Source organism: Saccostrea cucullata, unplaced genomic scaffold (assembly GCF_032062105.1).
Source record: "Saccostrea cucullata isolate Sc308-1 unplaced genomic scaffold, CSIRO_AGI_Scuc_v1 ctg669, whole genome shotgun sequence".
Classification (NCBI taxonomy): Eukaryota; Metazoa; Mollusca; class Bivalvia; order Ostreida; family Ostreidae; genus Saccostrea; species Saccostrea cuccullata.
The window spans coordinates 84,489-99,181 of NW_026922475.1; the positions used below are offsets into that span (position 1 = coordinate 84,489).

Sequence of the window (14,693 nt, forward strand, 5' to 3'; positions counted from 1 at the left end):
AACGTTGGCCCGATGTTTGTAGTACACCCGTAAAGAATGTGTCAAATCAAGTTGGTAGTAGTATGTTGGCCCAACGTTGGCCCAATGTTTGTAATACACCCGTAAAGAATGTGTCAAATCAAGTTGGTAGTGGTATGTTGGCCCAATGTTTGTAATACACCCGTAAAGAATGTGTCAAATCAAGTTGGTAGTGGTATGTTGGCCCAACGTTGGCCCAGTGTTTGTAATACACCCGTAGAGAATGTGTCAAATCAAGTTGGTAGTAGTATGTTGGCCGAACGTTGGTCCAATGTTTGTAATACACCTTTAAGGAAATGTCTCATGAAGTTCGTAAGAGAATGTTGGCCCAACGTTGGCCCGATATTAGCAAGAGTGTTATTTTGTTCAGGTGTTTTAAAGATGGGATATTTATATTGGGCCAACGTTGGTCCAATTATTATACTGCCAACTAAATGATGGTGTCAATTTTATAATTAGCTGCTGAGCTTTACGTTGGGACAGCGTTGGTTCCAAATATTAAATTAGATGCATATTCTGAAATAATTAAGAGGATATTCTATGTCCATGCTTTTCCTTGGATGACTGCTTTTGTTTAAATATGATATTTTCAACATTTTAACTTTGAACTTAAGTGATCACAGCACCAAAGAGTGTTTTATTCTATTTTTTGAATTGTGTGCATGGTTATTTATTTTTAATAAAACGCTTAAAATTATGATTTTTTTATGAGCGTTGTATTCATAAGAATTTAGAGAAGACTGAATAATTGATAGTTAAAAGTTCTCAGGAACAGGATGTGAATCCCAGATAGCAGAACATCGTTGGTCCAATCTTACATTATGTTTGTATTAGCGCTGTTTGGTTACATTTAATGGACCAACAAAGGTCCAAAATAGAATATTGATATATGTAGTTGATTATGTATAATGGGGCCAATGTTGGGCTATCTGTTGGTGTTATATCATAAAACTACCCGGTATTACATGAGAGAAAACATTTGTTGGGGGATTGGCATCGGCCCCAAGTTGGCCCAATATACCATGAATCTGATTGAGTATCATGGGTAGACACCATCCGGGTTACTTGTAATATCCGCGCCATTTTTAATCTGACACGAGCGGAATGAGACTGATGCCTTGCATATCTGCATCCACTTTGTAAGTATTTATAATATATTTGCTTCGACACAGCTTAATTAATGTTTATAGTTTAAACGATATCTTGTACAAATCTGTGTAAATAAGTGCAGAGGCCAGGTGCTGTCGAGACAACACTGTCCCAGATAGCATGCTAACATTGGGCCAACGTTGGGCCAATGTTACCGGTTACATCGGGCCAATGTTGGCAAATGACATTGGCCCAATGTAAGTTTGCTTATCGGCCCAATGTTGGCCCGATATGTTGTGCCGACGTTTGCCCAATGTAGAATGTTATTTCTACAGATGTTGGCCCAGAGTTGCGACAACATTGTCCAATTAAATGAATGCGACACTGGGCCAATTTTGGCCCAACGTCAACAATAACATTGGGTCGATGTTGGCAAATGACGTTGACCCAGTGTCATTTTGCTCATTGGCCCAATGTTGGCCTGATATATTGGACCAACATTGGACCAATGTGAATAATATTTAATTGTTACAAATCTGTATATTAACAAATTCGGTAGTCTCTAAAATCTGAAATAAATCTACCACCAATCCTTCTTGAAAATACAAGTTAGCTAAAATAAATTTACAAGGCTTGTTAAAATTCTTAATATTCATCAAAACAAAATAGATTATCTGTGATTAAATTTATTGTTTCTAACTTTCTATACAAGAAAAATATATGAAAGTATAAAATAACAAATGTGTTTTGATACAGTTAAAACAATAAATTATTTGCCCCTTATTTAGATTGAAGTTTGTGTCTAGTAGAATAAATTTCTACCACTCATTTTACTTGTATACACTTAAAGTCGAGCACATATGACCAAACATGTTGAAAATGTTGAACATGTTAAAGTTAAAACAAAATTTATTCGGTACTAAAGGATAGATTGGGTTCTTTCATTTAAAATGTGTTCAGTGTACTAACAAATTTTCTATACATGTATTTAACTTTGAATAATGAGTTATATGGCGCAACATTAAATTAAAATCGGTGTAATGGTGATCAAGCGTAGAAATTTTATGCATAAATGCCTTCATCACGCAAGCTAATCGCTTAATCACACCATCAAACAAAAAAGACGGTTATTCTTCAATTGACAGCTTAAAAATATAGTGATATACTTATAAATTTAATCGTATGTTTACTCTTTACTGAGAAAAGTAAGTAACAAATGTATAAAGTACCAAATACTACAATTTTAGTGGTACTGGAGATTCTAAAAAGACATTGAGAACACAATCAAAGAATGGCTAAAGTATGCAAAGGACAGGAATGGGGGAGGAAGAAACGGACAAAGAAGAAAAGAAGGGGGAGGAGACTCTGGAGAGAGAAGAGGAGACTTAGGAGAGGGATCAGATTGAACGCGGCAGTGTCTAACTTTTTCCTGTTTGGGCTGTGACATACCTGTATTTCTCTCCTTTTCTGTGTCTGTTTGTCGGTAACAAACATGATGCAGATGTCAGATACATTTTTTTGTGTAAGTAAACAAAATTGCGAGATTCATTTTAGTATTATTTTAAGAAAAGGAGATCTTTGTTTATTTTTAAGACGCGCTTATTGATATCTGCAATTTACTGAACTTGTGCATAAATTTACATCAGAAAGGGAGTATACAATCATTTAACCCTACATGTATCGCTTCAAGTGAGCATCAACTTTTTGTTCTTTATGTTTTCTTCATGCTTTGAGCAATAAAATATTAGTATGTTATAATTTTATTTAATAATATGATTTCTTTTTGCTCAGTTTTTTAATTAATGTAGAGCTACTTACAATGTAATACTTGTTGATGGTAATTCTTTGAGATATTGTGAATATGTATTAAACTATTAATCTAGCATATATAAAGGGCTTTTACCAATAAATAAAGGGCTGTTACCAATAAACTGTACTACAAAACTACGATAACCTTATATAGTTTGTTATTACATTTTGAGGACAAATGGCCAGTCAGTGAAGAGCAAATGAGTTGTCCTGATGGAGAGCCAATAAGATACAAACCAACGTTGGTACAAAAATTGTGTTTGCCTCATATTGAAAAAATAAGTGGCCCATCAATGGCTGAATGATATCCGTTTGTTGGTCCAACAATAAGCCAACAAGTTGGTCTGATTAAGGGCCGATGAGCAAATTACCGTTGGCCCAACATTAATTGCTTACAATGGCCCAACTGTACAAAAGTGACGTTTGCCCAACAATGAAAGAATACATTGGCCCAACAGTGGTCCAATATTAACTGTTACATTGGCCCAACAATAAGCCAACAAGTTGGTTTGATTAAGGGCCGATGAGCAAATTACCGTTGGCCCAACATTAATTGCTTACAATGGCCCAACTGTACAAAAGTGACGTTTGCCCAACAATGAAAGAATACATTGGCCCAACAGTGGTCCAATATTAACTGTTACATTGGTCCAACAATAAGCCAACAAGTTGGTTTGATTAAGGGCCGATGAGCAAATTACCGTTGGCCCAACATTAATTGCTTACAATGGCCCAACTGTTCAAAAATGACGTTTGCCCAATATTGAAAGAATAAATTGGCCCAACAGTGGCCCAATATTAACTGTTACATTGGCCCAACAATAAGCCCACAAGTTGGATTGATTAAGGGCCGATGAGCAAATTACCGATGGCCCAATGTTGAATGCAAACGGTGGCCCAACACAAGGAGCATTGTTGGCCCAACAAAGGTCCAACAGCATCCTGCTATCTGGGTTATTAGCAGACCTATTTTTGTATTCATCTGAAGCAGAATTTGTGCAAAATCTTATGCGTTAAAGAAGAAAACACTTGCTGTGGCCTTCAACTCGACATTTAGATATATCGACAACGTATTGTCAATTACCAACGGTCATTACCATTCCTATGTCGAAACGATATATCCTGATAAGCTCGAGATAAAAGATACCACAGATTCTAACACATCTGTTTCATACTTGGATATTTTACTTGAAAAAGACGTTATTGGTAATCTAACAACCAAGCTATATATGATAAACGTGATGACTTTAACTTTTCTATCGTCAACTTCCCTTTCTTATACAGCAATATATCTTCATCACCTGCATACTGAGTGTATATATCTCAGTTGATTCGATAAGCAAGAGCATGCTCTACGTATGAACCTTTTTCTGAAACGAGGTAAATTATTGACAAGCAAGTTGATGAAACAAGAATATCAGCAGTCTCGTTTAAAGTCATCATTTCGTAAGTTTTGTGATAAAGATCCCTCACTGCTCAAAGGCCGTAAGTGCCGAGCATAGGCCTAAATTTGCAGCCCTTCACCGGCAATGGTGACGTCTTCATATCAGTGAAATATTCTGGAGAGGGACGTTAAACAGTATACAATCAATCAATCAATCGTAAGTTCTATGGTCGATATAATTACCTTGCCAGCAAATACAATTTTTCATTCAGTCAAATGCTGACTAACGTTTTACAAACTAATTGTTAGTCCATAATTTATACACTGAATTGACGACGAAGTTTTCCGTTATTTACCAATCATGACAAGGAGCACACGGCGGATGTGACCAGTCAGCAGGGGATGCTCACTCCTCCCCGGCATCTGATCCCACCTCTGATGTTTCGGAGGTCCGTGTTTGCTCTGCTCCTATTTTGTATTGTTTTATGGACTTGATATTGAATACTGTTCATTATCCCCATATCCTTCTTAATTCATATTGCATGAAAAAAATGTTCCGATGTTTTAATAAAAAAAAAATCAAAAAGATATTTCATTTTGAATGATTGGATGTTCATACAGTTAAATGTTGAACGTGTGTATAAGAGGAGGAGAGGCCGATTTTTCATAGTACTTTTCGATTTCTTGAATTGTTAAGGATACTTTTCAACTGTATTGATTTCTTTGATTTCTCTTTTTTTCAACAATATTTCGTTAAATAATAACGGAATTGCACATACTGTTAAACCATTAAAACTGACAATTAATTTATAGTATTTGAAAACGTTACTTTTCTTGATGGTTAAAAATGTGTCGATAATTAACAATAAATAAAATGACTCTGCCATGATTGATTTAAAACAAAAAACAAATTGGATGAAAGAACTATATGCGGTATATTGCATATATTTGCCCCCACAAAAGTCAAATTTTGAAAACTTCCTGAAATGTGCTGAATTCAATAAATTGTACGAGAAATATAAGTTAACAAAAATATTATAGTTCCAGAGCAGTTATTCACAATTTCTGTTTTTATGACGTCACAAACTAGTCCGATTTTATATCCTTTTTCAGAAAGAGGACAAAATGGACAAAATTTCAACAATTTAAGCTTTAAAATTTATAGAGCGCATGTGTGTTCAGGAACAATATTGACATATTTCATTGATATTATCATTCTACACATTATATCAAAATATTTATCCTGAACACACATGCGCTCGGTGACTTTTATTTAAAATATCGACGAAATATGTATATTTTTCTGCAAAATTCATAAAAAAACTGAAATTTACGTCATATTTGTGACGTCATTACGTACATATGACGTCATTACTTATGAAATTATTCAGTGCTTTGAAGTCAGCATATACTCCCCTGTTTAAGGACTTAATTAAATATTACTCCATCAAAGTTTGATTTGGGGGGGCAAATGTTGGTTAATACCGCATATAGTTCTTTCATATGTTTTTTTCCTTACTATTCTGCTTACATTTTTCAAAAATCAGAATGATTGAAATGAGTGTTATTGCTTAAATTGTTCTTAATTCAACTTTGAAAAAAGTATCCGAATACCACTACAAATATCAAGTTTTGTACATTTCAAACACAAACAGCTATTTTCGGTCTTATTTTTTCCCAATTCTACAACAGGTCAAAGAGGATGACACTAGCTTGCATTTTCTTAAAGAAACACAACATAACAAGGAAAAAAATATGTCCTAAACAGAAATAATATTTTTGCAAAGATTTGGATGTACATTTACATTCGATTTGTATTGAGCATGGAAGTAAATAAAAAAAATATATAATGCAAAAATAACCATATTTCATGACTTTCGTACAGCCCATTTCCACTTTAATAATTGTACTCGTTATATGACATTTAATCAGGATGACTGAAAATACTCAATTCTTTCTTTACAAAAAAAGAGTGCAACATCCAAGATACTTTTGGATTTGAAAGGTCATACAAATGTATTTCTAGAATTCTTTTTTTCAAATTAAATTAAAATAATTTCAGAGTTTAAAGTTAGGTAGACGCTTTAAAATGGGGATATTTAGTGTCAATGGAGCGTTAAGATTGATGTGTAACGGACCCTTTCATACATAATAAATTGCTCATTGTGTATAAGAGAATGAGAGTTTTAACAGATACATCTGTTTTCTTGACTTGATTTCTTGTTCTCCGTTCATTATCGTATGAATAAACAAGAGGCCCATGGGCCACATCGCTCACCTGAACACTGTGGCTAGGAAAAAGTAGAAATTGGTTTATTATTGTAAAGTTTAAATCCAAAAGTAGTCCCATGACCAATCATGGATATGCTATTCTTGAGAAGATTTTAAAGAATTTTCCTATATATTTCTAAGTAAATCTTTGGTCGGCCATTTTGGCTCCACCCTACCCCCGGGGGTCATGATTTGAACAAACTTGAATCTACACTACCTGAGGATGTTTCCCCATAAGTTTTATCTTTCCTGGGACAATGGTTCTTGAGAAGAAGATTTTTAAAATATGCCACCAAATTTTCATTAATTCCCAATTCATTAATTCCCAAATTCCCAATTAATCCCCCCCCCCAAATAACTTTATGTAAATTGTTATCCATGCTATATCTTGGGTATACTCGTTGATTTCTATGGAACACTGCTAAAGACGAAAACAAAGATTATCAATTGTGACAAAAATGTTTCTTAGATTTAAATTCATATGATGCATGAGAAGAGGTTTGTTTTAACAGAGATAAGATTCTTTTGTGCACTCAAATCATCGTGTCGATCTAAAGAGGCTACAGTTGGAGTTTTTATTCTTCAATAGTGTTTGATTATTTTCGGTAGATTTCACACACACCTACTAATGTGTTCGGAACCTTTTATTTTTCGGTGTTCTGTAAATTATAAAACCCGATGAGTTCAGAGTAGCTCTGGCAGTGGCTCTGGCGAGAGTTAGCGAGACTTCAGCGAGATAGGGTAAATTATTCACGGAAATGTGGCTAGGAAGTGACTAGTACGTGGAGGCATGGTAAACAGAAAAGTTATGTTGCGTTTCAGTTTTCATCAACCTAGAATCAACTGATAATGTCTGTAGAAATGTACTTCAATCAATCGATCTCTCTTACATTCATTCAAACTTAAATAAGTATTCTCTATAATACAATTTTCTGCAGTCATGAATTTAAATTTCGTTTTGGACAAATATTTTCGCATGGGAACCTGGACTATATTTTTGGCGTCATATTAGCAAATGAGGCACCAGCATGATTTTAAATGACCAATTAGCTGAATGAGTATTGCATAATGGGTTACTACGAATACTACAGGAATTTTTAGCTTGAAAAAGGGAAAATGTCTTGGTAAATGAAAAGCATTTTAAAAAATATTATTTTCATGCTCACAATGACAAACAATTCATTTGTCAAATAAACGGTGGAAGTCTAGGTTTCTGAAAGTCATACAAAAGCGAATTGCGTCTGTATTGATTCCTTTGTGTACTATCGATGAATACAATCGCCAGGTGGATTCCCTGGCCGAACACGTGATCACGAACGTAAACAAAGTTTTGTCCATTTAAATGCATAAGAGATGCTGCTTGTTTTCCTCACCCTTGAAGCGCTGGTGTTCTGAACAAGACACAAACTACATTTTATTAAGCATGTTTTTTAAATTAACAACAAATTAAAAACGCCCGTAACATCTTTCATAGTTTCTTATCTTTGTATTTCGTTCGTAAGAACATTTTTTTTATTTTGCAGTCCATTGACATGATCCTAGATTGACCTGAACTACGTGTTCGAAGTAAACTGTAAACATGTATTTGGTGTAAACACTGCTATTCATTCAACGATTGGTCAGCTGCACGTGGTAAGATCCTCTATGCGCATTTACATGTATAACAATAGCCTGGCCATATAAGGCAAGCAAAGGTTTGTCAGTGTAGATGATAATACACATCTTTTACCAGCAAATCGGTCACTAGTGAGCTCTAATTTTCGCCGAAAAGTATAAGATATATTGTTAATTTAACACCCCCTCCTTTAGCCACCCTTTTTTTCGTTCAGAAAGGTCTGGAAACATTTATTACAGGACATGTTTTCAAAAGAAACAGGCTATAGCAATATCATGCTTACTGCCAATTTTATTTATAAAACCGGTAATACCCTATAACCTTTGAATAAATCAACATGGTACCACGTGTCTTGAATTTAAATCACAATAACATTAATAGGGGTGTCACAGCAATACAAACATGTATTTAAAAATGAAAGAAAAAAAAAAAACACGAATAGCTGGGTCGTATTAACATATAGATGGTCTTCAGAAACTTCAGATTTTTGAAATAATAGAAAATGTTCTTCTTGATTAATCTTCTTCAAATTTACCTGTTTTCTTTTTACAATTTCAAAATTTTAAATATCATCTGAAGAACTGATACAAATGAAGTAATTCATTTACTACATAAATTGTAAATGTATTTAATTAACTTAGAGCCTTCCATTTGTTTGTTGTGAAATATAACATGCATAATATATGATAATGTAAAAGTAAAAGGAATACGTCAACAATGTCACACTGAAAACCTTTTTTGTATGATGTGCAACTCTTTCATCTTGTAAACAATAATAACTGTTACAAAGTATTTTAAATAAATAAAAGGGCGATATTGGGGTTCCGTAAAAACAAAGTTTAATTTTAGTATGAATTCATATTAGAATCCTCTTTGTAAGGAAATGAGTTAAGCCAATAAAATTTGAGAAATAAAAAAAAGTTCTATTAGAAAAGATAGAAAGATGGAAATGTATAACGTAATACTTTTACTTTCGTTGATGCCAATCATCAGAGGATGTGTGGATAATTGGTAAGATGCTCTTTTCTTTTTATCTTGGATGATTTCATGATCTTTTAAGCAAAAGCAACCCTTTATTAACTTATTGAATTAGTTATTTTTAAATGAAGAATGCTTACAGTATAAAATGTATTTAAAAAATGCATATCATTTTTATATTCCTTACTGTTTGTTCCAACAATATATACATGTATATTTTATACACATAAATACACATTCTAAATAAGATTCCTCATGATTTTCATATTATTTGTTCTTTTGATTATTTAGCTTTAAAGTGAGAATCATAATTGCAGAAAAGATATAAAGAAAAATTACTTCATTCTATGTCTTAACGCGCTTCTATGAAAGAATAAATTGAAATGTTAAAAAATAAAAACTTTTTTAAACACAAAAACTTTCAGGCCTAAGAGCTGCTGTCCAAACCACATGGTTACTGACAGGGGCTACAAAGGTATGAACATGTGTTTTATTTTGAACCTGAATTTTTCATTTGGTAATAAATTTAAATATAAGTTTAAATATACTATGCACGTGTGAAAATAATTCGAAATCATTTATACTCTAAAACTGTTTAGCCTGTGAGCCTGGTACGTATGGAGTAAACTGTTCAGTGTCCTGTCCTGATGGTCAGTATGGAGATAGATGTTTGTCTGTGTGTTACTGTACAGAGGGAGAGATCTGTGATATGGTGGTTGGGTGTGTGAAAACAACGTCTCATTAAAGTAAAATTAAAGTTTACTGATAATTGATATGTTATATTCTCTTAATTTTCACACACATCGTCCTGCTGTTTTCGTTAAATCTCTTATATTTCTGTTATCCACCCCCTTCGTTACTTATGATGCTCGATAAATACTATTAAAATTTATGATGAACAAAAAAGTATTTTTAGATGAACTCAATTGTTTACTTTTGTTATTCATTGTTCTTATATTGCTTTAGTTTGACATCCAAAACTAGAAATTATAACTATCACAAGTTTTGAGATATACGATAACTCTTTACATACTAGTAATAAAAACACTGTTTTAACGAATTAATATAAAATTTGCCAAGAGTTAATTAAATCAGATATTTATGGGGCATTTACTGCCAAAAAGTTATATCACCTATTCGAATAGGTAATATTATATAAGAGGATTATTTTCGTAGTTTTCATTGGCTGAAAAGACGTCACATGACATTCCTCCTTTTGCGATAGCGACGTGAAAGCGCGTCCGCGGAAAATGATATCGCACGATATGCCGTTCGGTTGCACTGAAGTTACGTAGAATGTGACGTCATAATAAAAGAAACGTGAATTTAACCATTGTGACGTAATGACAGCCCAGTCCGTTGTGTAAGGACTGTGTCGGTGCATTCACTTTGAGTGATTATATAATATAGCTATTATGCACTTCAGTGAACGGTCAATATGTGGTTATAAGGACTCATGGCAATTGATATTGACCTCAGACACAGAAAATGATAGCGACCTCGCAGGCTCGGTCGCTATCACTTTCTGTGTCTTCGGTCAATATCAATTGCCATGAGTCCTTATAACCACATATCGACCTACACTGAAGTCCATAATTGTATAATATCACCTTTTCAATTGGTGATATTACGTATTCGAATAAGTGATATCACCTATTCAATTTGGTGATTTCACCTTTTCGAATAAGTGATATCACCTATTCAGATTTTGAATAGGTGGTATCACTTATTCGGATAGGTTATATCCTATATCATTTTGAATAGAATGATATCACTTATTCGAATAGGTGATATCACCTATTCAAATTATGTTTGAAATAACAACAGCTCCCAGGACTATAGGTCCCTTTATCTTATTTACATTCACTTTAGTTTTATACCTCATCAATCTAGGAGACAAAAGATGACAGTTTTGCATTTCATTTTAATTAAACCTTATAGAAATTGTTTGCTCGCAAATTAATTTATTTCACTTCATTTCACATATAAACATTAAGAAAATTGGATAAACGCATGAAAACGGGGTAGTCCGAATTTTCTTAGTTCCTGTGGTAATCTACATTTTAAAGGGAGCATTTATTATTTATTGTTGTAAGAAATTCAAATAAGTGATGTCACCTATTCGAATTGGTAAATCACAACTTCAAATTGAATAGGTGATCTGCACTTATTCGAAGCACGGTCATCATTATTCTAGTAGCATCACTAGTACTGGTGATTGCTAGAAGTATTTCCTGCATCTGCTTTATTATCAAGTAATTATTTTTTTTTCAAATAATTATATTAATTATAGCCCTATGGACAGAAACATGTGGAAGAGTTTTTCCCAAGTTTTTTTTATATAGGTGCTTTTTCATAGCACTGTGTTTATATAAAAATTCAGGTAGATAGAAGAATGTATTAGTTAATTGTTTTACAATGCTTTGAAAAAATCAGCCTTTCTTTTGACTTAAAAATAAATCAGAAGATAAAGGTTTTAAGAACATTTTCCATTTTTTTTAATTTTCAGACGGACATCAAAAACCGCCTTTAAAGAAATAAACGGTAAGTCTATGAGTACTTTTTGTTATGCCTTTTCAATTAAATCTGAGCTTAAAAAAAAACATGGTCAGAAAGATAGAGACCAAAATTTAAAAATGTTATCCAGGTATCCCAATTTTTATAAATAAGGATTTTTCTATCATCTAGGTATAGAAAGCGGTGAACATTCATCAGGACCTGCGGATGAAAATCCAGATTCGCATTCTTATTTAACAATCAGCGACCGGTCCTCTCGGTTGTACGCTGATGTACACTATGAAGAAGCCATGGACAGAAAAAGCTCTCCTTCAGAATCCTTAAATTACAAGCAACTCAAGCAGCATCACGGACAGTAGTAAAAGATCCGATGATTATTTGACCCCGACTGGAAAAACTGATGACGAAAATCAATATAGTGGTCAATCATTTGGACAGGATAATGTTAAACACGAATTAGCGGAAACGTGTATTTGAAAATTATTGAGCTTTACAAACGTCACATGATTATACAAAGCTTATGTATAAAGTACAAAAAGTAAAATTAGCATGAGTAAATATATATTGTTCCCCGCTTTCACTGAAAGTGGGATATTAATTTGGGTCTGTCCGTCCGTCTGTCTTTCTGTTTGTCTGTAACGCTTTCGTTTCTGCACGATATCTCGAGAACACTTTGAGCTTTCGCAGTGAAATTTTGCATAGCAACTCCCTATGGCCAGAAGAAGAACTCTATTTATTTTGAGGTCAAAGGTCAAGGTCATGAATGATGTCATAACACTTGTTTCCGCACGATATTCCAAGAACTTTTTGAACTTTTGCAATGAAAATTAACATAACTCCCTTTGGCCTAAGGAAGACCCCTAATAATTTTGAGGTCAAAAGGTCAAAGTTCAAGGTCGAAAATTTATACATTCTGGCTGTTTGTAATACTATCGTTTCCGGGCGATATTTCAAGAAGATTTTGAGCTTTTGCAGTGATTTTACTTTTACCAAAACTCCCTAGGACCTCTCTAACCCTTTCTAAGTGTCCCACCTCGTTTGTTTTAGTGGTATTTATTGTATTAAATTAAATTAATTTAGCACAGGGGTATGGCACGCCGATTGGTTCAAAATTATTTTCTGCACAACGATCACGATTTTATACACGAGCTAGAAGAAAAATATACACGAGTGAAATAAAAATGCACGAATCGGTAAAAATTGCTCATAGTTTGAAAGATTTTAACACAAACATAACGAAAAATACACGAATCCGAATTTTTTTTACACGATTAAAGGGTTTAATATGCACAAACAAAAAACGAAAATTGCACGAGCAGAGGAAACTAAAAATTACACAAACAATTTTACTGTGCATACAGCTGCGCATATCATTACTATGCACATAGAATATTCATAGTGTTCTTGGTTTTCTGTACTCTTTATCTCATCATGTATGCTAAGCGAATGTTATCGAGAATGGAAGTTGCTTGTTTACAATCCCATTTCGAATGAAGTGTTTCCTTCTGATCTATGCGAGAGAATTTAAAAGCTTTTTGAAAATACTATGTTTTTCTTATATTGACAGAGATCAAAGATGTATTATATGATGCCGGACAAGAATGAATTGCACGTTTACGCTACAATGCGGGGTAAAAAAAAAAAGTACCATTGCATATGATGCACTCGGCTCGAACTAAAAGTACCTAACGATGGACGTACAGTACGACTGACAAGGATCTTGATTTAAAAAAATCATCAGAGGAGATTTTTTCCCCATTTCGGAAATTAAATATTCAGTTGGCTGGATATATACAAATGTATATATTTTTAAACTTAAAAAGTGAGGATTACATTAGAGGTACCGGTACACAACGTATTTTAAAAGTCAAACATAAAAATATTTTATTTCCATTTACATATGTATCCTAACTTATAAAATATCCGATATCAATTTTGGTTGGATATCTGTAGCCTATTTTTTGTTATGGTTTTCTTCCATGATATTTCATATTTTCAGTTATAAACTTCTAAATAAAAACAAGACATTTCTTATAAGCGTTGCCCTCATTCGTAATGACGATTACTTGATAAATGTTTTCATTTTTAATAAAAAGGACCAGATAAACGGAGAATATACTTATACATGCGCTTTTGTGTTTTGTTAATTAAATTTGTCCAAATGAAATAAAAAAAAACTCTACTTAAATAATCCTGGCCATGGAAAAACATGATCAGTGGCGGACCTGGTTCGTGGATCGATTGGAGTCCCTATATAAATTTATTTAAGTTTCAAATCGTTGGACCATAATGACACACCAAGACTTCTAAAACATTGTGAATTACTAAATACATCTACATACAATGTATTAAATTTATTATTTCCCAAACACTAAAGTTAAGTTTTTTGTAATAACACTTTTTAACCCAAATCTATGACCATTATAACAAGAACATGACTGTATAATTATAAAATGAAACAATCGTCAAACAGGCCTGTAGAACGCCCCCTACGTTTTTTTGTGTATTATAGACTTTGCAAGAGTAAATTTTCCTTATATGCTGGTTGACCCCCTAACCTCCAATTTTAAATGTTGTTAGGTCGAGCACAAATTTCAGGATATGGACGGTTAATTACAATATTTATCGTTATAGTTTTAGGTTGGATTGCAATCCTGATTTCGATCGACTACTTCATGTACGCTTAAATTCATAGAAGAATATATCAGCCAGTAGCAGCTTGAGGGGCATGTCCCTCACCCCTTTTCGTTTTATTTTCTTTTGGCAAACATAACCTTTTTCTATCGTAAATATCCACTGAAAAGCCCCATCCCCTTTTTTGTTTGGTAGTTTAAATCTAAGTAATATATGCTTATGCGTTTCGAAAAGAAGGCGGAATATTGAAGGTGCCTCACTATCTCAACGAAATAGGATTTTCGAGTTTGGACACTTCCCACCCCTCTTTTTTTTCGCTTGTCATGCAATAAGGCTTTTCAGGTAATTTGTCAAAAAAAATTATAACCCCCTCCCCAC

The 14,693-nt window shown here is 33.4% G+C and overlaps 1 protein-coding gene across 1 annotated transcript in view; it reads left to right on the top strand.

The window, feature by feature from the left end:
* The first annotated feature begins 9,130 nt into the window (after positions 1-9,130).
* Positions 9,131-14,693, top strand: part of LOC134261831 (multiple epidermal growth factor-like domains protein 10) — a 56,031-nt gene continuing 50,468 nt past the window's right edge. Inside the window, exon 1 of the mRNA XM_062744225.1 lies at positions 9,131-9,197. Within this exon, the coding sequence (XP_062600209.1) occupies positions 9,136-9,197 (62 nt within the window). The 5' untranslated portion in view covers positions 9,131-9,135. The remainder of the gene's footprint in view (positions 9,198-14,693) is intronic.